Source organism: Siphateles boraxobius, unplaced genomic scaffold, assembly GCF_051911475.1.
Source record: "Siphateles boraxobius isolate OS27281-9 unplaced genomic scaffold, OSU_SipBor_1 22, whole genome shotgun sequence".
Classification (NCBI taxonomy): domain Eukaryota; kingdom Metazoa; phylum Chordata; class Actinopteri; order Cypriniformes; family Leuciscidae; genus Siphateles; species Siphateles boraxobius.
Window position 1 is genome coordinate 16,787,859 of NW_027508833.1, and position 23,122 is coordinate 16,810,980.

Below are 23,122 nucleotides of genomic sequence, written 5' to 3' on the forward strand. Positions count from 1 at the left end.
ATACTCGTTCATTCTTTTGAGGATTCTAATTTGAGCCCTATAATACTAAGAGAGAGAGAGAGAGAGAGAGAGAGAGAGAGAGAGAGAGAGAGAGAGTGTGTGTGTGTGACTTGTTTCAACTAATGTGTGATTTACCGCCATTCATTTGAATTGCGAGTCTGTTTCTATAACAACTGAGCAACCATCGACACAAACACTGGAGCAAAAGTTTGGAACGTATCACACTCTTAAATAAAGCTATTTTCCTTTGCATTTTTTAATTTTTAGCTTTTTTCTTTCGATTGAATCGAATTGCTCTACATGCAACTAATACATTAAGCGTTACAGCTGCAAGGACAAAACAGAACGACTGGATGAGTTTCTGAGCACAAACTGGGGTTGTGAATTGAAGATGTCACGGACATATAGACTCGGATCATCGGTGAAGGTGGAGCAGCTGCAAGACGAACTATCCGCTCAGATTCAGGCTCTGAGGACTGAGATCGAGGACAATGAGATGTTACATAAAATATCCTCAAAACCATACAGGTAAGACTGATATAGGCTACTGTAGTGTTCGGGATAGTTCACCCGAAATGAAAATTGTATCACTATACTAAACTCACCCTCATGTTCTTCCAAAATCTGTGAGTTTCTTTCTTCTGGTAATAGTCCAGTCATTTTAAGCCAAAATGGGGGTCAACCTTGAACAAATTGCAACAGAAGCAAACTCAACTGATTTTGTATCCTCAGTATGTCCTGAGTAAGGAAAAAAAAGCCCCGAAGAATCCCATTAGCGAAAAGTTTCGAAAAAGACCCAAATATATCCCATTCATACGCCTATTCATTCTTTTTCTCACGTGAAAAGGGTAAACATTTTAACCTTTAGATATCACCATGAAAATTACTGAGTTGATTACTTACATCAAGACAAACAAAAAATGTATTACAAGTTTTTTGAAATAGTTTGTTAACATGGACAAATGATGCATAATATAATTACGTATTAGCTAATTTGCATAATTACCCAAACAGTTCTAAACATTGGGTATAGCCAGGTGTTGTTGAATCTTGTTGACATATAACAGTAAACTATTTAATATTAAGGTCTGAATGGAACCCATTTAGGCCACCCATGAACATTAATGCAGGAAGAAGTACTTTAGAAACCAGCCTTTATTAATTATTATGGCAGATAATTATTAATTAATTAATTATTAATTATCACTCTATATGGCTCTGGGGCGAGGGAACCGGAGGGAACTCACTTCCGCGTTTTGGCCTACAAAGTGACGTCGTAACTTCGGCACTCTATTGACTTCCACAGTAGCCTACCTAGGCTACTTTTGGGGTAAAGCTTGTTTCCGCCACAGAATAAAAATAAAAAAGGTAGTTGCGAGTTTACATCCTGAAATTCTGACTTTTTTCTTACAATTGCGCAAAAAGTTTTTCTTACAAAAAATAATTTTTCTTACAAAAGTCTCAATTATCTTTTAAATAGTTTTATTCCGTGGCAGAAACCAGCTTCCACAATGGCTACCATCAATTGTTTGGCTACCCACATTCTTCAAAATGACTTCTTTTGTGTTAAGAAGAAGAAAGATAGCCTACTCATACAGGTTTGGAACAATTTGAGGGTGAGTAAATGATGACAACATTTTTAATTTTTTGGTTGAAGGTGAACTAAGTTAACCCTTTCACTCCTATAACTTTCATTAATGAGTCATGGACAAACATTATAAATTGAATTATGTAATGCTTAGCATTAATGTTCGTTCTCACATTTAAAAATCCAATAGACCAAACTGATGCTCTTGCCAACTTTTTCAGCTCTGTCCATATTCCAAAAGATGCATCTTACTTTCGTATGGAGAGGCAGCAGGTGCTCCTTAAAGCTCTGCAAGTGAGTTTGTACAGTTATTTGAGTTCTTAATTAGTTTTTAAGCTCCTGCATCTGTTTATTTGACATCCCTTGTTGTCGTTGTTGCAAATGACCTGTGACTTTAGGTTTCGTCCACAAAGCCTGTTGTGTCACAAGCAGAAGTGGCTGAGAGAGAGATTGAGAGCTGTCTGACACAAGAGCACACACCTGACGGTCTGCCCTTACTGCTGCATCAGGTCAGTTATGAGCTGTTTTATTGTGCTTCTTTCATAACTGATGAACTTTACACAATTAATGACATGAACTAATTCAACACTGAACTGACTGAACTCAACACTGAACTCTTTGTCTTTTTTTAGAGCTGCTTTGCATCAGAATTTGAGTTTGCATCTGTTATTTAGCTGTTTATCACTGTAAAGCTGCTTTGGAAGAATCTGTATTGTATAAAGTCATTTATAAAGAAAGGTGACTTAACACAATTATAATCCTGTATTAAAAGCATTTCTGAAAATATTGTCTCCTTTCTTAACAGTTTTACACAGATCAAACATATAAACTGGCACGGTGCAAATACCAGCTGATGTTGAGATGGAGGAGATTCGGTCGCCATTCCACTGTCTTGGAGAAACTATATCCTCAATATAAAGTAATCTAAAATTCTGCATTTTAGAATATTTTCATGCATTCAGTGGCAAAAGGAATCTATTAATCCTGTCCCCATTGCTTTGTGTAGAAACAGATCACACATTTAAGCAATGAATTTGAGGACTCTGTGCACCGGGCACGTCGTCTTGCCGTGTCCAAAGAGAAGGTCCTGGCAGGTGTGGAGAGCCCTGTCGCTGTGCTCACACAGGAAGATGTCATCATTTACCTCCACTGGCTTATTTGCCATCTGCACTCCACAAAAAGCATCTTCAACTTTCTGCATGTAAGAATACATAAGAACATTTGGTAACACTTTAGTTTGAAGACCAATTCTCACTATTTACTAGTTGCTTATTAGCCTGTATATTACTAGCATATTGGCTGTTTATTAGTACCTATAAAGCACATATTCATGCTTTATTCTGCATTACCTTATTCTATATCCCTTAATCCTACCCAATACCTAAACTTAACCACTTGCTAACTATTAAAGGGATAGTTCACCCAAAAATGAAAATTGTGTCATCATTTACTCACCCTCATGTTGTTCCAAACCTGTATGAGTTTCTTTCTTCTGCTGAACACAAAAGAAGATAATTTTAGACAATGTTGGTTACCAGAGAGTTGATGGTAAGCTGGGTTTACATCCAAACGGGAAGCGAATCTTTTCAAAGTTCGCAACAACAACAAAAAAACAAATGCGTTTTCATCAAGTTGTTCCAGCTGATGACAGTGGTATTGGTAACCTAGTAACCAACAGTAAATAAAACACCATCGGCAGAAACAGCCGAATAGTCACGTGGCTTTAATGTTCGCTACATCATAATTTATCCGGCAAATGCGTTTCCATCTCCCATTATTCACATTAGCTCTTAAGTCAATTAAGTCAAAAACCAACTCAAGCGAATTTTTCCGAAACTTGCCGTTTCCATCACTCATTTAGGATCCGAATACTTCAAAATGCACATAAAAACAGGGTGATGGAATCATAGCTACTGATTTTTTTCCTACAATGGAAGTCAATGGCTACGGTCAACTGTTTAATTACCAACATTCTTTAAAATATCTTTTGTGTTCAACAGAAGAAAGAAACTATTACAGATTTGGAACAACTGAGAAAATGACACATTTTTGGGGTGAACTATCCTTTTAACAAGCAGTAAATTAGGAGTTTACTGAGGTAAAAACCATAATTAATAGTGAATATGTGTTCTCCAAACTAAAGTGTGACCGAACACTGTAAAGTGGTAACTTGCAATTTCTACCTGATTTAACCTCTCAAAATGAGTTTTGTTGGTATAAAAGGTTCAGATTTTGGTTGTTTCAGGGAGGTTATGAAATATTTTTATAACCAGTTCATTTACTAATTTTCAGTGAACGTAACCAAATAGTTAAGACTGGGTGTCAGGATTCAGAGAGGGGGGACCCAGACGCAGAATGAGCAGGGGAATGATATTTATTAACAGAAGACACAGTACAAGATCTGTGAGGTGGGAAGTCCGAACATTAGGCCAGGGCACACAACTGGAGAACAGGCTGGTCTGGGAAGAGACAGATCCAGACACGATAGCAACAAGGCAGCAGCTTGAGGCACCAGAGGCTTGGCACGATATGTAACTGCTGAAGCACCAGAGCTGGCTGCCAGGTCAAAGAGAGTCAACCAACAGGGAGGACACAGGAAGCAGGGCAGGAAACAACACAAGACAAGACTAGAGACAAGCCAACATGAGATAAACAGAAACAAGAACAAACTAAAAAAAAAAAAACAGGGAAAACTATGACTAGAGAAATCAAAATCGAATTAACTGGAATTAGAAAAGAAAGAATTAGACTTTCGAGAAATAAACTTGCCGCAATAGGAGAAATAAATTCTAGAAATAAATTACTGCAAACAGAAGAAACAAAACAAAACAGCAACTTTGCAGAGAACTAGATACATTTTTTTTTAAATAAAAGTTATAATTAGAAACAATATCAAAACCTAGAAAGAACACAAAATAAGACCTGGGAGAACAAGAACAAAATAAAGACCGGAACACAAAAACAAAACAGGAACAAAGAAAAACTAGATTTATCAAAAAGATATAAAAACTAAATGGGCAGGAGTAAAACTAAAGCTTGGACGGTCTAACAAGGAACACAATGAACGTAACAAACCAGCAAACACACGAAGCAAAGGAGCACTATATAAAGGGAGCAGAGCACATGAGGAACAGGTGAATACAATTAGGCCAACAAGGACCAAACAAGGGCTGAATCCGAAATCGCATCCTAAACCCTCATTCACTATTTCCTACGTTAGTCCACTAATACTGTTCACTTGAATGAGCAAATTTTTAATTCTGAGTCCTATTCACTCTTAAAAGAAATTCAGTTGACCTATAACTTAAATAATTGCATGTTTGCATGTTTAAAAAAATTGGATTTACTTATTTAAGTTGCAAACATTTTTTTTATGAGTTCTGTTGACATAATGTTGATCATGGTAACTACAAGATTTCTAGTTAGCATACTTTGCATAAGCCTGGATGAGGAGAGTAAATGTTGAAATTAAGTGTTATTTTATGTGTTTTTTTTAGGAAAAGGAAAGATCTGTTAGTGTTTCATGCTGTTATGTTTCTGCTATGTGTATGATTTTGAAGAGTAGTTCTCATGGTTAGGTTGTGTGTGGCTTCAAGAAGGTATACACTACACTGAGCAATGACTGTCCTAATGCCAGTAACAAGTAATATCGTACTTGTTCATTAAGTTTTCTTTTCATGCTAAGCTACAATAATAAGTTACTGCATGTACAATGCCAGCTGTTGGTTATAACTGAAATGTATAAGCATAACTGGTTCTGGTTCTTTTTTGTTTGTAATTAACTTCCTCTAGCTCAGTGTAATTTGTTGCACATACAGTAATTACATAAAACATTTTGTTTAGAACGAGGGAGGACATGTCCATCTCAATTTCTGATATTTGTCAACTAACAATCAATGATAATTTATACAAACAATCTGGTTTTCATTTTTATTATATTCTGGTTGTAGGTTCTTCATTATCTCCCTTCGACCGATTGGAATGAGGATCAGATGTCCAACGCTGTAGATTTGACATCTCCTGCATATTTTGCTGGTAATGAATGTTATCTATCTATCTATCTATCTATCTATCTATCTATCTATCTATCTATCTATCTATCTATCTATCTATCTATCTATCTATCTATCTATCTATCTATCTATCTATCTATCTATCTATCTATCTATCTATCTATCTATCTATCTATCTATCTATCTATCTATCTATCTATCTACCTATCTATCTTTCTACCTAGATCTGTTTCATGTTCAGACAGCAACATTACACACTAAAAGAAAGTTTAAAATGTGAAAAAGCATTATAGGTTCTGCTTAAATAAGTTTACATGTACTGTACTCTGTTTTTGAGCCATCAGGGGTATTTGTATCAATGTCAGAGGTCCCCTTGCACTCAACCAATATAGAGAATTTTAAAGCGCAAATGGACTTCCTCCTGTCACATTACAACATCCAATATGATATCAGCACCATCAAGACAGCTGGAGATGAAATGGAGCTTTTTAGTCTGGTAATCCTAATCAAAGTACATCAATGACATCTAAAAGATGTTCAAATGAATTCTACAACATAATGAATTCTTGTGCATTATGAAAATTGTTACTGTCGATAATGTGATTTGTTTCTATTTTATGTAGGTTAGTTACCTGTTTCAGACTGTTTTTAAAAATCAGGAGCAGATGAAGACCTTCTTGCAGTACGACAGCACTGAAGCGGCAGACAGGAAGTTTGGGAGAAAGAGTCCGAACATGGCCCTCAGAAAAGAGTCCAACTGGATTCCTCATATACAGGTGAGACAAGCCAACATTATTTTTTATATGTGATAATTTATGAACTATGTGATGGAATATGATATCTAAGCTCTATTGTGCCTCCTGTGGGAAACAAACAGATGAAACCAAAGCGAGATCCTTGGCAACAAAAACAAATAGCCAAACTCAAGGAGCTCAGATCAATGGATGAACTTCTCCAGATGCACAGCAAGTTCCTGGAGGTGAAGGGTTGAATTTGCCACTCATATATTAATTATTTCATATACACTAAACTTTTTGTCAGGTTTGCTTTGGTTAATGTCAGTATTAGTTCAATCGCACTGAAGTTTGTCAGAGCACATTATATCGGCAACACTTTACAATAAGGTTCCATTTGTTAACTTTAGTTAACTACATTAGTAAACATGAACTGACAATTAAAAACTTCTAAAGCATTTATTAATTTAATGGTCCTGAGCTGAAATGAACTAACAATGAACAGTTGAGTTTTTAATAACGAACCTTAACAAAGATGAATAGATTCTGCAACAAATGCATGGCTCGTTGATGAATTAACCAAAGTTACACTACTCCAACATTACAATAATGGTCTTGTTTTGCACTTTCTTCTAAAGGAATCAGATCTTCATAAAGTGACAGATGCTTTGAAGAATTACACTGCATCTGTTCGTCAGCCAGAAAAAACCCCAAAACCTCCATCCATCAGCACAGAAACTCTCAAAGAATCTTCTGCTATATGGAAAAGCATTTATAACACAACAAACATGCCTCAGGTGAACATCTGTGTGAATAGTAAATTATATTCTCCTAGTCAATTGTTACGTAACGTGGCAGTATTGCGCGATAAAAAACTCAGACTTGCGAGAAAAAAGGCAGAATTGTGAGATAAAAACTCGGAATTGCGAGAAATAAAGTCAGAAGAATTGTGAGAAATAAAGTCAGGATAGTGAGATATAAACTCGGAATTGTGAGAAAAAAGGCTGAATTGCGAGAAATAAAGTCAGAATTGTGAGAAAAAAGGCAGTATTGCAAGATAAAAACTCGGAATTGTGAGAAAAAAGGCAGAATTGAAAGGAAAAAAGGCAGAATTGTGAGATATAAACTTGGAATTGCGAGAAATAAAGTCAGAAATGCGAGAAAAAAGGCAGAATTGCGAGATATAAAATTTGGAATTGTGAGAAAAAGGCAGAATTGTGAAATATAAATGGATCTGTGGGAAAAAAAAGTCTGAATTGTGAAATATAAATGGATTTGTGGGGAAAAAATGCAGAATTGAAAGAAAAAAGGCAGAATTGCGAGATATAAACTTGGAATTGACCTATGGCTAAGCCACGCCCCCAAACGCGATGACCCAATCACAGTGCGCATAGTTAACCCAATACACTCGGACATTCTCTGCTTCCTCGTCCATTGAAATGCATTGCAGTTAGTCAGTTTTCATTCGTTTTTATATGTTTTTTCTTGTCATTTTGAGTTTAAAATGCGGTACATGCAACTCCGACACTTGGTATCCCGAGAGGCTGGGCGACGGTGTGTATTTTTTTCCCAAGCCACATCTCAACCAAGATAAGTGTCTGGATTAAGTTATGCGGTAGACCACAACACCAACTAAAAGTGGATAAATTAAACAACGATGTCTACATCTGTTCTAAGATAAGTCAACAACGCATTTGAACGTTATCTTTAACATCTCTAACTTAACGTTAGCCTAACATTAGAAAATATTAACGTTAGCTTCTAGCTGCATTGTACATCATGTCACTTAGTTTCATTAACGTATCTGTAAATAACCGAGACAATAAATGTTAGCAATGTTGTGCTGAATGATTCATGTAAATACTGTAGCACCAAACTAACAGAGAGGTACTCTTGGTAAAGATGGTAAAAAGGCTTGTCCTGGAAACGTATGCAACTTAGACCTGTACATATTTGATTTGATCATGAACCATTAATTACACATTGAAGCACAACATTTTATACAACTTTCTACCAAAATATAATCTATATAGTCCTTCTGTCTCCAAAAATCATCAATTGCCTCCTGTGAAATGTCTCCTGCCATAGCACCTCCACCTGACTCCACCTGTCACGGTTTGTCCGAGTGAGTGGCGGGGGCGTGGCTTAGCCATAGGTCAATTGCGAGAAATAAAGTCAGAATTGCTAGAAAAGGGTAGAATTGCGAGATTTAAATTTGGAATTGCGAGAAATAAAGTCCTAATAGTGAGATATAAACTCTGAATTGTGAGATAAAATTCATAATTGCGAGATATAAGCTCGGAATTGCAAGAAATTAATTCAGAACTGCGAGAAATAAAGGTAGAGTTGTGATTAAAAGGCAGAATTGTGAGGTATAAATTTGGAATTGCAAGAAAATAAACTCGCAATTACCTTCTTTTATTCATTATGGAAACATTCCATACAAAAGAATACAAACATATCTTTCCTATTAATTTTTAAAGCAATGAGTCTATTTTTTTATTGTGTGCACATTATTTTCCTTTTTTTTCTCCAGGTGGCCACTGGACAGGTTTTTCATTTATCTAAATATGCAGATAAGAAATGCTCTGAGAAAAAGCATAAACGGTAATTTTTCAAATGCTAATATGTGTCTATAATGTGTGTTAGGGTTTCTTTTAACAACTCTTTGTCTCCTAACTGTTCTAGTCAGAGCAGCAAAGCTTTTCAGCATGAGAAGTATGAAGACACTGAAGAAGTTGCCAAGGAGCCTGTAACAGTCAGAGGAGCTTATGAATCTTTAATCTACCTGAGACACCTCAGGATCAGAGAACTCAAGGTAAAACTGTCATGAAAGATGTAAAAAGTTTGAGAGATTTTGGTATTTCCTACAAAAGCACCAAAATGTAAGATATGTACTGGTTTTTTTGGACATGTACAATGGTAATACAATCATTTGTTGAAAGTCCATCATGCAAATACATAACCATAATAAATAATAAATCTTTTTTTGTTCATTCACTATACTGATACTATGAATTTTTTTCTTGTATATAATTTTATTATTATTACTGACAAAACATACAAACTTCCTGAGATAGGAAAAACATTTAGTATTTACTTAAAGTATATAAATTATGCATTGTTTTTATTATTAAGCTGTTCAATAGGTTGGTAAGATTTTTTTAAATGTTTTTAAAAGAAGTCCTCAATCTCATGAATCAGTTGTAATTTATTCCTGTGATCAAGGCTGAATTTTCAGCATCATTATTCCAGTCTTCAGAGTCACATGATCCTTCAGAAATATGCTGATTTGCTGTTTAAGAAACATTTCTTATTATTATCAATGTTTAAAAATGGAATGTTTTTTCTGCCATGGAATAAAACAATTGCGACTTTTTATCTCACAATTCGGACTTTTTTTTCTTTTACGAGTTCATATCTCAAAAACAGCATTTATTTGAAATTGAAGTAAAATTATAAATGTCTTTTTTGTCACTTTTGGTCAATTGATGCATCCTTGCTGAATAAAAATATGAATTAATTAAAAAATATTTATTAATGACCACAAGCTTTTGAACGTAGTAGGTTTGTGGCTTAAAATTACCATAAATCAGGAGAATTATGACTATACCCTACTAAATTCTTAGTTAAAAAAAAAAGTTTATAGGTTAATTTTTCAAGAGGTAAGAAACTTTTTTCTGGAGCCACATTTTAAATGCTTTTCTGAAAATGTGCCATATAAATACCAGGGTAATACCATCACAATACTGTATTGCATGGGTTATTTCTCCTGCTATAAGGGTTTTAACATGGGCGTAGATTACGCGGGGGACGGGGGGGACGTGTCCCCCCCACTTTTAATAAAATGTAAATTCATCCCCCGCACTTTTTCATAGGGCAAATGTGTCTATGACAAGCTGAGGTTTCCGCGGGTGTGTATAGCCTGCCCTACATCGAGATTTAAAATCCAAAGAGTCAAGGATAGTCTATCTACATATGTGACTTTCACGCTTCCATGGTAATTAGTCACTCGTGCATTAGCTTACGACACGCCCATGCTCGCACCCGCGCCGAATCCATAAGTTTCATAGAGTTCAAAACGGCAAAAAAACTCTTCACTCCTTTTTCACGAAAAAGTCAAGCACTGTAAGTTGTCATGTGGTATCCGAATTGTGTTGCACAATGATGAATACCTCTGCCTATTTCTCTTATTGAATAATTAACAAGTTTTGTTGTAAATTGAAAATATTCACTATACCCGCACAAACGTGCACTATTTTCAATCAGCCACGATCTGCTTGAATCAGGCAATAACATGTGTAGACTATGATGTTTACCATAATTCGGTAACACTTTACAATTAGATAAAAAAGTTTGTAGACAAACTTTAAGTTCTCTTGAAAAAGCCTAACTAGAAAGTTTGAAGTATTTTTAAAAGCTTGACGTTTGAAGGTTTTCAATTGAAAAGTTTTAGTTTAGTAAGACAAACTTTAGGCTATTAAGGAAATGTTATTTTGCCAAAAGAAGAACTTTTATTTTAAGTAAATGTTATTTTTAAATCAGCCTACTTCAGTTTGATATTTAACCATATTATCATGCTTAATCAGTAACACTTATAATTTGAATAATTGTAATGCGATGATCAGATATCTAAATCAGAGAATATCATATGTTTGGGCGGTTGAGGGGTGGATTATTTATTTTTAACAGTGGATTCGGGGGACTCTAAGTGCACCAGATTAATGAATTTATCTTTAAAATGTACAAAATTCCCCCCCCCCCGGACCCCCCTAGAAGTACCGAGATCCACCTACAAAAATACTGTGGGAAACACAGTAGGCTAAATGATGGTCTACGAAAAATTTAAATGTTATTATCTAATTAAAATACATGATCAGGATTTTACCACCTACGCCTCGTTTTAAGCCAGGAAAATATAAAGTACTGAACATCTGCATTTCTTTCTTTCTGTTTTTTTGCTTTAAAAATAAATACCATATTAAGCCAATTAACCTGTCAACAAAAGTCTGAAAAAAAAATGGTATTACACTTGACATTCTGTCCCCCTCACTTTTGAAATGATGGCTACGTCCCTGGGTTTTACTCACTAAAATACTGTTTTTCATTGAGTCCTGGCCTCTTGTTTGTGTAGCGCACTTGTTTGAGCATGCTGAACTACCTGCGCTCAGTGGAGAGGACTCTGGCGATGGACTCCGCGGGTCTGGAGTTGGTCGGAGGAGATCTGGTGAGAAGTATGGAGGAGACGGGCTGGATGAGTGCTGCTAAAAGACACGATGGCTCTACTGGAGCTCTTGGATCAAATCACTTCATCTACAACAGTCCGGTTGACCATAAGGTTCCTTGCAGATTCACCCAGTGTTTTATGGAAAAAAACAATGCAATGTGAAAGGCAGAGAGGGTAAATCTCTGTTCTGTTTTAGGTTCACTTTGCTGAGTTTATGGAGTTTCCCGAGGTGGAAAACCTCCATGATTACTACAGCACAGAAGGGAGCTGCATCCACACGCAGGACCAGCGGGGTCTCTACATCATCTATGATGTGGCCCTGGTGGACTTGCAAGAGTTGGAGCAACATCTGATGCTCACTGCATCTCATTTCATACAGAGGAGCAGAGGTCAGGGCAGATGCTCCCCCCTCCCCTTAATTATGCTAATTTTTCAATATCATATACAATTCAAGTCAAGTTTATTTGTATAGCGCTTTAACAACACTCAAGGTCCTATTTTAAGAATATAAGCCCATGGTCTAAAGCGCAGGGCGCAAGTGCACTTAGAGCGTGTCCGAATCCACTTTTGCTATTTTGACGAAGTGAAAAATTCTCTTAATGAGTAATGGGTTTGTTTTGGGCGTAACATGATAAACCTCATCTCATCTCCCGTTCCCTTTAAAAGCCAGTTGCTCTCACGCCATGGCGGATTTGCTATTTACATGGCGGAATTTGACAGAATGGTCGAACGGTCGAAAGACTGAATGGTTCTCCAGAGCGCAAACGGATCTGCTCGTGTGTGAGGTTAAAGCACACAAGCAGCCCATCTATGGGAAAAGTAGGATTCCACTATCTTTATGTACACAATAATAATCTTTTACATTGTAATCCTTTTATTGGTTGTGTGCTGCTGCGCGTGTGTGTATAAGCAGAGTGTACGTGTGTTATGGACCCGCCTATAGACTCATTTGACTAACGTGCTCTATAAATAAATAAAAAATACTGCGCCATTTACTTTAGACCAGGCTTCAGTTGGTCAATGGCGTAGTCCATTTCAGTTGCCTCAAAATAGCAATGCAACAACAATGCGCCTGAACACACCTCATTTTCAGACCAGCACACCCATAGGCACATAAATGGGCGCACAATGCATTTTCCTATTTATATAACGTGGCGCAAAACGCCAGAAATGATAACTGCGTCGGGCTGAAACAAGCAAATTAACACTTGCGTCGCGCTTGGCGCTGCATTGCGCAGGGTGTATGATTGGGCCCTCACTGTTTCAAACTAGCTTTACAGAAAATCATGATGTTGATGTTTATAATATCCTAATATCTTTGTAGTTGCTTTTATTAAATTAGAGCTGTGTGTTAATATAACTTACATTTTGCAACGATACAAGCTATCAAATAGTTGAGGTTTGCAACATACTATACATTGATTTATGTGAGTGTACTGTACAACATATAAGCGGATAAAGTTTAATATACTAATATATCCAACTTTTAAATAAAGAGCCAGGAATAATATAGTTACATTTTGCAAGGAAATAAAAAATCAGGCAGTTGATTTGCTATATAGAATTTATCACTTTACGTTTGTGTACTGTATGTATGCGGACAAGGTTGGATATAATATATATCCAACTCTATATATAGAGCTGTGCCATATAGTTTATATTTATTATGATACATACAATCATGCAACCAAGATTTGTTATATAGTATATATTGCTTTACATGAGTGTATTGAATGTATGCAGGTAAAGTAGGATGTACCAAATGTCTAACTTGTTTCAACTGTTTATAACTGATATGTTCATTTATAATGCAAACATTAAAAAATCAATTAACTTAAACTTATGACAATTCATTTTACTTGATAACCAGAACAATTTCCAATTGATAAAGTATATTTAACAAGAAAACAATGTAGGTCGGGACTGTTTTTTCATCCTTTGGGAATTCATGTTGAAAAGTGTTTCTATAATGTATGTCAGGTGATTGAAAAGTAAGAGGGCTTGGTGCTGTTTCTGATCCTATACAGGTTGAGGCGACTCATATTTTAGTACGATAACACAGAGCTGCCATAACTAAGAAGTTTAAAGACACCTTTAGTTTGTAATCTGTATTTCACAATTGTCATTCCATGTTGTTCTGTCAGAATCACATGCATCTGATGGATCTGGAGGAGAACTTCACTCTCTGGCTAGAATGGACGTGGATCGGTTGGCTGTACTTTTAGACATATGGACATGTGAAACAGAATTTCTGGAGCACAAAATACAAGTATGTGATGTGTGACTGCAATTCAGTGTAATTTCAATGATACTGTACATTACTGTTCAAATGTTTGGGATTGTTTAATGTTTTTAAAAGGAGCTCAGCCAGGCTGCATTTATTTGGTCAAATATAGATTAAAAACAGTAATAATGTTAAATTGTTTTTTAAAGTATAATTTATTCCTATGATGCAAACCTGAAATTTAATTTTTACATGATCCTTCAGAAATCATTCTAATATGCTGATTTGCTGTTCAAGAAACATTTCTTATTATTATCAATATTGAAAACAGTTGTGCTGCTTTATATTTTTGTGTAAACTAGGATACATTTTCAAGATTATTTGATGAACAGAAAGAACAGCATTTATTTCAAATAGAACATAAAATGTATTTACTGTCACTTTCACAATTTAATGCACTGTTGTGGAAATTTTAATAGTCATTGATCCCAAACAGGTATCATAAGAGAAAGAACCTATTCAATGTATAAAAGTATATGTGTGTACGTGCTTGTGCGTGACTTTTCAGGAACATATGGGACAGGACCTCTGACCTTAGGGACGGTCAGTTTTGGCCAGTTTATTTCAGTACCAGTTTGTGTCTTTAAGTAGAAACTGAACAGCAGTAAGGACCTTATCTGAGTGGGTGAAAGGTACAGCGGGTGAGGAGGAACCTTGAAAACAGTATAAAGGCTGTCTCATATCTTCCTGTTGTGGGTCACTCTCTTGCACAGCGTAACTTCTGTGTACTAGACTGAACCTATTCTTGCAAGAATAAATACTTTTCTTTTTATTAATTTGACTCTGAGTGTCTCTTACGCAGTGATGATGTTTAACAGAATTTTTGCCACAACACACCATTGCTAAAATTAGAATTATATCTATCAAATTACTTACTTTCCCAAACTTTTGAACAGAAGTGTATGTCAATGATAAAATGCCGTCATGTATTTACAGCTCTTGAATTGCTATTTGGAGGCGTATCAGCATGTCACAGATCCAGAGGAACAGTTCAGATTGGCTCAGGTCATCACAGATGTCATGCACAGAAGGCCACAGATTGATTTTACTGCTGGATATTTTGTTCAAGCTTACAGGGACATGATCGTCTGCCTCCACAGCCACCAACAGCTTATCAAACTAGTGCTGAACAACCATGTAACTAAGCATTTGCTGTTTAATCATGTTTAGCCCATCTAAAATGTCAGATTATTTTATTCTCTGATGTTTCCTGAATGTTAGATTGATGAGCAGCGGCAGTATCTGGAGAGAATATGGAGGGAGGGACAGAATGGTTGTCCTAGTGAATACGGCCTGCCACCAAACTACATCCCTAAACATTTGGTATCAGTCGGTGGAAGCAGGTAAAGAGCAAAATAATCAATCGTAAATTCAGCGTAACTCAAATGTTGACTCTGTTTACTTTATTAAAGAGGACCTATGCTTTTTTGTTACATTTTCAACTTTCTATAGTGTGTAATGGTTGTGTTTGAGCATGAAAACAGTCTGCAAAGTTACAAAGCACAAAGTCACTCCAAAAGGAGTTATTACTATATCAGTAAGCACTGTTTCTGAACTACAAACCTGATTGTAGTCTTGAGTTTCCATCTGGGAAAGTATGTCACAATATTCCTCATTTAAATAATTCTTGTCCGAGGCCTTCGCAAAATAAACGGGATGAGGCCTGGTTGAGTTAGTTAGTAGTGTGTTGAAACTCGCAGTTATGGTAAGGAGCGTGACATTTCTGAAACACGCTGGAACCGGTTGACTAATCACAACACACTGGTCCAGCCAACCAATCAGAGAGCATATTGCCCTTTTCAGGAGGAGGGGCTTCATAGAGACCAAAACTAAACAGAGTGTTTCTGACAGACTGGGAAGAGAGGTACTGCAACAATGTAAAATATGTGACAAACTATGTTTTTGAACATCTAAGCATGAAAACCGAGTCTAGTAGACCCCAAAAACAAAATCAAGACCTGAAAAAGGGCATAATATGGCCTTTTTAATGCTTTTTTCTAGTCGTTTTTAGCATAATACTTGTAATTCCTGTACTTTAAATAATTGAACATGGGGCTAGCAATGCCAAATTCATGTGTTCGATTCCCAGTGAATGAGAATGCAATGTAAGTACAGTGAATAAAATCGTCTGCCAAATGCATAATTCTAAATACTAGTGCAAAGTGCTTGTGCAAAATCGTTTTTTGTGTGTGTTTTTAGTAATTGTTGGTTTGGTGTGTTTGAGTGCTCATTGTTACAATTAAACAGCAAAAGTTCAGTGACATTTTTATTCGTGCATGGTAGAAAGCAATTACCGATACTGACATAATGACATACAATAAATATGGAAAATTTAACTACACGATTCAGGGAGCAGCTACACCGTGAACTCTGAGAAAACGCTACGCTTGAGCAAACAGTTTGTGAATAGGCTACTACAAATGATGGCCGTGAAAGAGACTGAACGCATTGAATAGGATATGTTTAGTTGGTGAATAGCATAGGCTACTATTAAACAGTAGCGATAACATTAAGCGCACCAGAAATAAATATAATATTCAGAAGTAAACCGCGTAGCTGACTTACAGATATAGTTAACATCCACAAATGAATAAGCGTGACGATTCAGCGAGCAGGCTACACTCAAAAAAAAATTGTCTAAACATAAGATTTGTATTTGAATTTGATTGTATTTGCATATAAAATTTCCATCCATTTGGATTACATAGTTTTAACATAAACCAATTAATAATCTGAATGTGATTTAAATTTTTCAGTCATATATAAATGAAACAGATAATATTTATGTAATTGTATTAATACACTGAATTTGATTCATATTTGTCAGTCATATGTAAATGAAACGGGTAAGATTTATTGTAATAGCACACAAGCACACAGAAAAACGCTCAGTGTTCATATGTGTGCACACTACAGAGTTAAAGTACAATTGAATTAGTGTTGAAGTTAATGAGATAATTAAATGGTAATTGAGCATCAATTATGAACAGCTGTTAACAAGCAGAATCACTGAAGGAAAGAGAAACACAAGAACTACAACTGACTTCCAGACACAGCCTTAGATGAAATCAACTGAAGATAAAATAAGACATTAAATCTCTGAAGATCTCAACAGAGGAGTATTAAACAACTCCACAAACAGCAGTACCAGCTTTACTTATTACTAACCAGATTTACTTTATTTCATTTCCGTTTTAATGAAATCAGTAGTTGTATTATAAGTCACCATGATGGTTGTCAGTGTTTGCTTTAGTTGGGCTCTTGACCCTTGATGCTTTAATATTATATTTTTTCTGGCTGTTGTAATTGTGTGTTCATAATGCACATTTGTTGTAGCAAAAAAGCCAAGAGAAAATGAGATCAGGTTATGTTGGCTGTTTATTGAAATGACGACATCGTCATGTAATTGGCTGATTCCCTGATTTTATTCAGTGTCTAATGCTTTGATTATATAGTACTTGTGTTTTGAATATTGTTTATTCATAATAGAAGCCATTTGATTCTACAGCATGAGATGTAGCAGTGTTGTTTATCAAATAATATACTTTGCTTTTAAAGAATATTTAGTGCACAAAAACCTTTCATCTATGGCATTACTTAGACGCACACAGACATCAAGAAACAGCATATGAATCTCAACAATGGTGACAATCAAACAAAATATCCAGATAATCTGTTTATCAGATATTAATGCCACAATGCATGCTGGAAGATATTGTGAGTTTTGATTGGTGGTACCCAGCATGCACTGCAGCATGAAGCAATTCCTTGATTGTCACCATTGTTGAGAGTCATACGCTGATTCTTGATGTCTAAGTAATAATGTAGAGTAAAAGTTTAATGCACTAAATGTTTTTAAAATCCTTTATATTATTTGACTAACACTTTTGGATCTCATGCTGTCTAGTTACTATAATGAATAAGATAAAATAAAAACACATTACCCTAATAATAAAAGTAATAGACACTGAATAAGATAAGCGATTCAGGCCACAACTGTAACGATCCACACACGGGAAACAGAGATCCAATTGCAGTTTTATTTAAAGGGTAATCCGTACTCACAAACTAGTCCAGGCAAGGGCCAAAATCCAAAAGGCAATTCCGAAAACAAACAAGAACAGGCAGAAACAGGCTACCAGAAGCGGTGTGACAATATACAAGGACTCCGTAACAAACACTAAACAGGCAGGGTATTTATACACAGAACAAGACAATCATGATGGGGAACAGCTGAGTGCAATGAACAGTGATGAGCGCAGACAAGGATTGTGGGGAATGCAGTTCCAAACGTGAATTACACCGTGGGGAAAGAGGACCTCTAGTGGACACCAGGGAACATAAACCAGACACTGTGACAACAACGTGATGATTACATCCTCATCAATAAACAGCCAACATCACCTGATCATATTTTCTATTGGTTTTTTTATCTTGCCACAACAAATGTGTTTTATAAACACATACTTACAACAGCCAGAGAAAATGTAATATTAAAGCATCAAGGGTCAAGAGCCCAACTAAAGCAAACACTGACCACCATCATGGTGACTTAAAATACAACTGTTGATTTCATTAAAAAGGAAATTAAATAAAGTAAATCTGGTTAGTAATAAGTAAAGCTGGTAATGCTGTTTGTGGAGTAGTTTAATCCTCTTCTGTTGAGATCCTCAGAGATTTAATGTCTTCTTTTATCTTCAGTTGGTTTCATCTAAGACTGTGTCTGGAAGTCAGTTGTAGTTCTTGTGTTTCTCTTTCCTTCAGTGATTCTGCTTGTTAACAACAGTTGTTCATCATTGATGTTCAATCACCACTTAATTATCTCATTAACTTCCACACTACTTCAATTGTACTTTGACTCTGCACACATATGATCACTAAGCAGTGTTAATTTAACATGGACATTTTTCTGTGTGCTATTACATAAATCTTACCCGTTTCATTTACATATGACTGAAAAATACAAATCACATTCAGATTATTAATTGGTTTACGTTAAAATTATGTAATCCAAATGGATGGACATTTTATATGCAATTCAAATTCCCTTACTCTTGCATGCACTGACACCTATCAAGTTTGAAATCCATCGGACTAATGGTTCGAGAGATATGCGAATAACAGACACACAGACAGATAAGACGTTCCTGTAATTTATAGATAGATACATGACTGCATGTAATGGATTAAAAAAATGCAGACCTTTTATTCTTGTTAAATATGACATCACATTAAGGGATGCATGCCAAAATGAATTGCAAATGTTGTTTTAAATATAAATCTAAAAGCATAAAAGGCAAAACACTTGTTTTAGGGTGTGTCTTTGTGCCTTCTTTGCAGGCCTTCTTTGAAGAGTGTGTATTTTTTAGAGATACACCCCTCATTGTGTTTGGCGTCTCGACTGTACGAGGATCTTGAACGGTCCTGTACTGAACTATTTGAGCTGCACAGAGCGAAAACACCATCTCAGAGAGTCAACCTTGAGCAAAGGCTCTTGAAAACGTCCCTGCATCGTTGGCACATGCTTGCAGCTCCTGGCACCACCTACAGTTCTCAGATCCAGAGAGATGTATGTGTCTTTTTTTTTCTTCTCCAAATATGTCAAACTTGCTGTAACGTTTAGGGGGGAAATAAAAGGAAAATAAATAGAAGTACATTATTAATCTTAATGTATTAATGAGAGAAATTTCAGTACAGCATCAGCCAGACAAAGCATGTGTTCTGTTATTTAAATGTGTGCATTTAAATAAAAATGCATGTTTGATTTAAAGAGGGTCATGAATTGAGGAATACAATTTTCCATGATCTTTTGACATGTAAGATGTCATTGTACTATTACAAATATCTTGTAAGTTTCAGAACTCAAAACTTCCTTGTTAGTCCAAAAACAGCTTTTATTGAAACCAATCCGCTCAACCGATTTGTTTTGCATTTTGTATCAGTATGATGTATGTCATAGTGCGATGAAAGCCGCCTCTGCAGAAGAAGATCAACAACTACTTCTACATCATTGCCTCTTTAGCCCCGCCCACCAATTCATGCATGTCATGTAGTAGTAAATACGAGACAGACACAAACACAGGATTACTTCAGCAACATTTTTTTTTTACCATGTGTCACTATTGCCTTGTTTAAAATAGCCTAATCTAAATCAGGATGTTTTTGTTATAAAAAGTTTGCTAACATTACAAGTGGACCTCAGAGAACATTAAAATTTATTTTTTAAAATGCAGTTCATGACTCCCTGTAAGAGTATGCAATGATTAACATTTTGAGCAGTAGTATTCAACATTGATGTTTCATTTTCAATCCAGCAAGTGGCATCTGTTTATCAACTAACAAATAAATAAATAAGGTTGTTCTGCATTATTTATCCAATTTTGTGTTAAAAGTTAATTTGTTCATACATCCTTTAAAAGGTGCCTGATACAGTCAGTGTTCTTTATTGTTTCAGTTGTTCTCAGATGGGTTCATGGAAGATCCTGTTCTGGTCAGAGAGCTGGGAATATCCGTTGTGAGATCTGCTGAGGAACAGGAGAGGAAACAAGGCAAAGACAGACAGTTGTTCATGCTGAAGATGTTCTGCACATTGTTAGAGCTCGTCACACTCCGTCAACGCATCATTGAATCAGCTTCAGAAACTGAACACCTGTCCCAGTTGAGTTGGAAAACAATATATAATAAATATATTGGAAAAGCAATAATATATATATATATATATATATATATATATATATATATATATATATATATATATATATATATATATATATATACATATATAGTGACGGTATCTTAGTATCTTAAGGAACTTATGCAGGATTTTAATAATTTAGTTGCAAAATCTAGGATGGTTTATTTTTCTAATTTAATATCTTCCTCTAAGCGAAACCCTAAGGTTTTATTTGATACCATAAATAATATTGTATCTCCTCCAGCCATTAGGACAACAATATTTTCTCAAAATTATTGTGATAGGCTGCTGTCTTTTTTTATTGATAAGGTGCAGTCTATTAGATCAAATATTTTGCGTGGACCACACTTTCTTGTAGACTGTATTCGTTCACCTAGGCCTATTACCATTGAGTCTTTTAAACCAATCAGCCTCCTTGATTTGCTAAACTTGACTAATAAAATGAATATGTCCTCTTGTCCACAGGATATAATACCATCTTCATTATTCTCAAAAGCATTCCCTGTCATTGGCCCTAGTATAGTAGCTATTGTCAATTCCTCACTGGCCACAGGCTGTGTCCCATCATATTTTAAACATGCCACCATTCAACCTATATTAAAAAAGCCTAATTTGGACCCTACAGTTTTGAAGAACTATCGGCCAATATCAAAGTTGCCATTGTTGTCCAAAATTCTCGAAAAAGCTGTGGCTAATCAACTTACAGATGTTTTAGAGAATTTGGAGTTGTATGACAAATTTCAATCAGGTTTTAGGAAGAGACACTCTACTGAGACCGCCTTGGTGAGAGTCTGTAATGACCTTCATATGGCCTCGGACGCAGGTCTATGTTCAGTGTTGGTACTCCTAGACCTTAGTTCTGCCTTCGATACTGTGGACCACCATATCATGATTAGGAGATTACGTGTATGTGTATGTGTGGGCATATCGGGAGTGGCCTTAGATTGGTTTACCTCATTTCTTTCTGATAGAAATTTTAATGTCTATATTGATGATTCCCACTCTGTATCATCACCCCTGTTTTGTGGTGTTCCACAGGGTTTAGTGTTGGGCCCAATATTGTTTATTTTATACTTGTTGCCTCTGGGTCAGATCATTAGTGATTTTAAAATTTCTTATCACTTCTACGCAGATGACATTCAGCTTCATTTTACTTTCAGGCAAAATGAGTCATCCAAACTTACAATACTCTTAGACTGTATAGACGGCATAAACAGCTGGATGGCTTTAAGTTTTCTGCAGCTGAATCCAGATAAGACGGAGGTTTTAATTGTAGCGCCAGACAGCGCTATTCCTCTGATAATGCAGAACATTGGACCTTTGTCATCTGCGGTGTTAATTTAACTGCGGACTAGTTAAAGGAACCTTGGGGTAACATTTGATAAATCCCTATCCTTTGAAACCCACATCAAATCGCTGACCAAATCCTGTTTTTTCCACTTACATAATTTAAGTAAATTGAGGTCTGCGGTCTCTCACTCAGAACTGGAGATGCTCATTCATGCCTTCATTTCCTCCCGTATTGATTATTGTAACTCACTTTTCTCTTCACTTAACATATCTGTTCTTCATAGATTGCAATCCATTCAAAATTCAGCTGCTAGGTTACTTACTCGATCAAATAGGCGCACCCATATCACCCCGATACTCTGCTCCCTTCACTGGCTTCCTGTAATTTACAGGATCCAATTCAAAATACTAACCATAACCTATAGGGCTTTACATGGTCAGGCCCCTGCTTATCTTGCTGACATAATTCATTTTCAAACCCCTCTCCGGTCTCTCAGGTCTAATAATCAAAATCTGCTATCTTCGCCACGCACTCGTTTAAAGACGTGGGGATAGAGCCTTTGCCGCTATGGCACCCAGATTATGGAATGCTTTGCCAACCACTATTAGGTTTGCTGAGAATGTGGACAGTTTTAGGGGACAAGTGAAGACTCATTTGTTCAGGTTAGCTTTTGGGTAATCTCTGTACTTTATATATTGATAATTTTATCTGTTTTATTTTTATTTTTATATCCATTTTTGTCTATTGTAAAGCGCTTTGTGACTTAGTCTGTGAAAGGCGCTGTATAATTTTTTTTTACTTACTTACTTATATATATATATTTGTCTGTAATTAATCATACCTAACCTTAACGTTTTTAATATATTTTTATATTTGTTATACTTTCACATTGAATCTTCAAAGTAATGTAAAAACAAAGATGATAGATTTAAAATATTTGTAATGCCATTTTTTCACTAAGCACTATGAATCACTGATTCTGTACTGATACTGATGTCTGATATGGATTTTTTCCCTCAATATTATCCATTATTGGATAATGCCTATTATGCATACCTTGCATACAACACTTTTTAGGTTTAACAAATATACAGAAATTGAATAATAAAACTCTGCATAAATTATAAACTAATATAGATTAATCCTTATTAAAGCTTAATAAAGTTATTTAATCAAGAGCATTGCTCATTCTGGTGTTCACAGACAGCCATTTTTTTGCATCTTATAGCACTTGAATGCTTTAATAGCATTTGAAAGAATTATAGTGTTGATCATATACTGTAGTGCTGCC

General features: G+C 35.7%; 1 protein-coding gene across 3 annotated transcripts in view; it reads left to right on the plus strand.

Annotated features, from left to right (window-relative positions):
* The first annotated feature begins 276 nt into the window (after window positions 1-276).
* Window positions 277-23,122, plus strand: part of ccdc162 (coiled-coil domain containing 162) — a 53,422-nt gene continuing 30,576 nt past the window's right edge. For 2 of the 3 annotated variants that reach the window (XM_077238782.1, XM_077238783.1), the window contains exons 1-17: window positions 2,023-2,097; window positions 2,394-2,507; window positions 2,595-2,789; window positions 5,539-5,623; window positions 5,946-6,097; window positions 6,225-6,377; window positions 6,479-6,580; window positions 6,974-7,132; window positions 8,872-8,942; window positions 9,024-9,153; window positions 11,470-11,673; window positions 11,759-11,951; window positions 13,707-13,831; window positions 14,783-14,983; window positions 15,068-15,189; window positions 19,187-19,415; window positions 20,301-20,503. In XM_077238782.1, the coding sequence (XP_077094897.1) occupies window positions 2,442-2,507; window positions 2,595-2,789; window positions 5,539-5,623; window positions 5,946-6,097; window positions 6,225-6,377; window positions 6,479-6,580; window positions 6,974-7,132; window positions 8,872-8,942; window positions 9,024-9,153; window positions 11,470-11,673; window positions 11,759-11,951; window positions 13,707-13,831; window positions 14,783-14,983; window positions 15,068-15,189; window positions 19,187-19,415; window positions 20,301-20,503 (2,390 nt within the window). In that variant the 5' untranslated portion in view covers window positions 2,023-2,097; window positions 2,394-2,441. Of the gene's footprint in view, window positions 529-1,809; window positions 1,883-1,986; window positions 2,098-2,393; window positions 2,508-2,594; window positions 2,790-5,538; window positions 5,624-5,945; window positions 6,098-6,224; window positions 6,378-6,478; window positions 6,581-6,973; window positions 7,133-8,871; window positions 8,943-9,023; window positions 9,154-11,469; window positions 11,674-11,758; window positions 11,952-13,706; window positions 13,832-14,782; window positions 14,984-15,067; window positions 15,190-19,186; window positions 19,416-20,300; window positions 20,504-23,122 lie in introns of those variants that run through there. The other variant, XM_077238784.1, reaches the window with a different exon arrangement.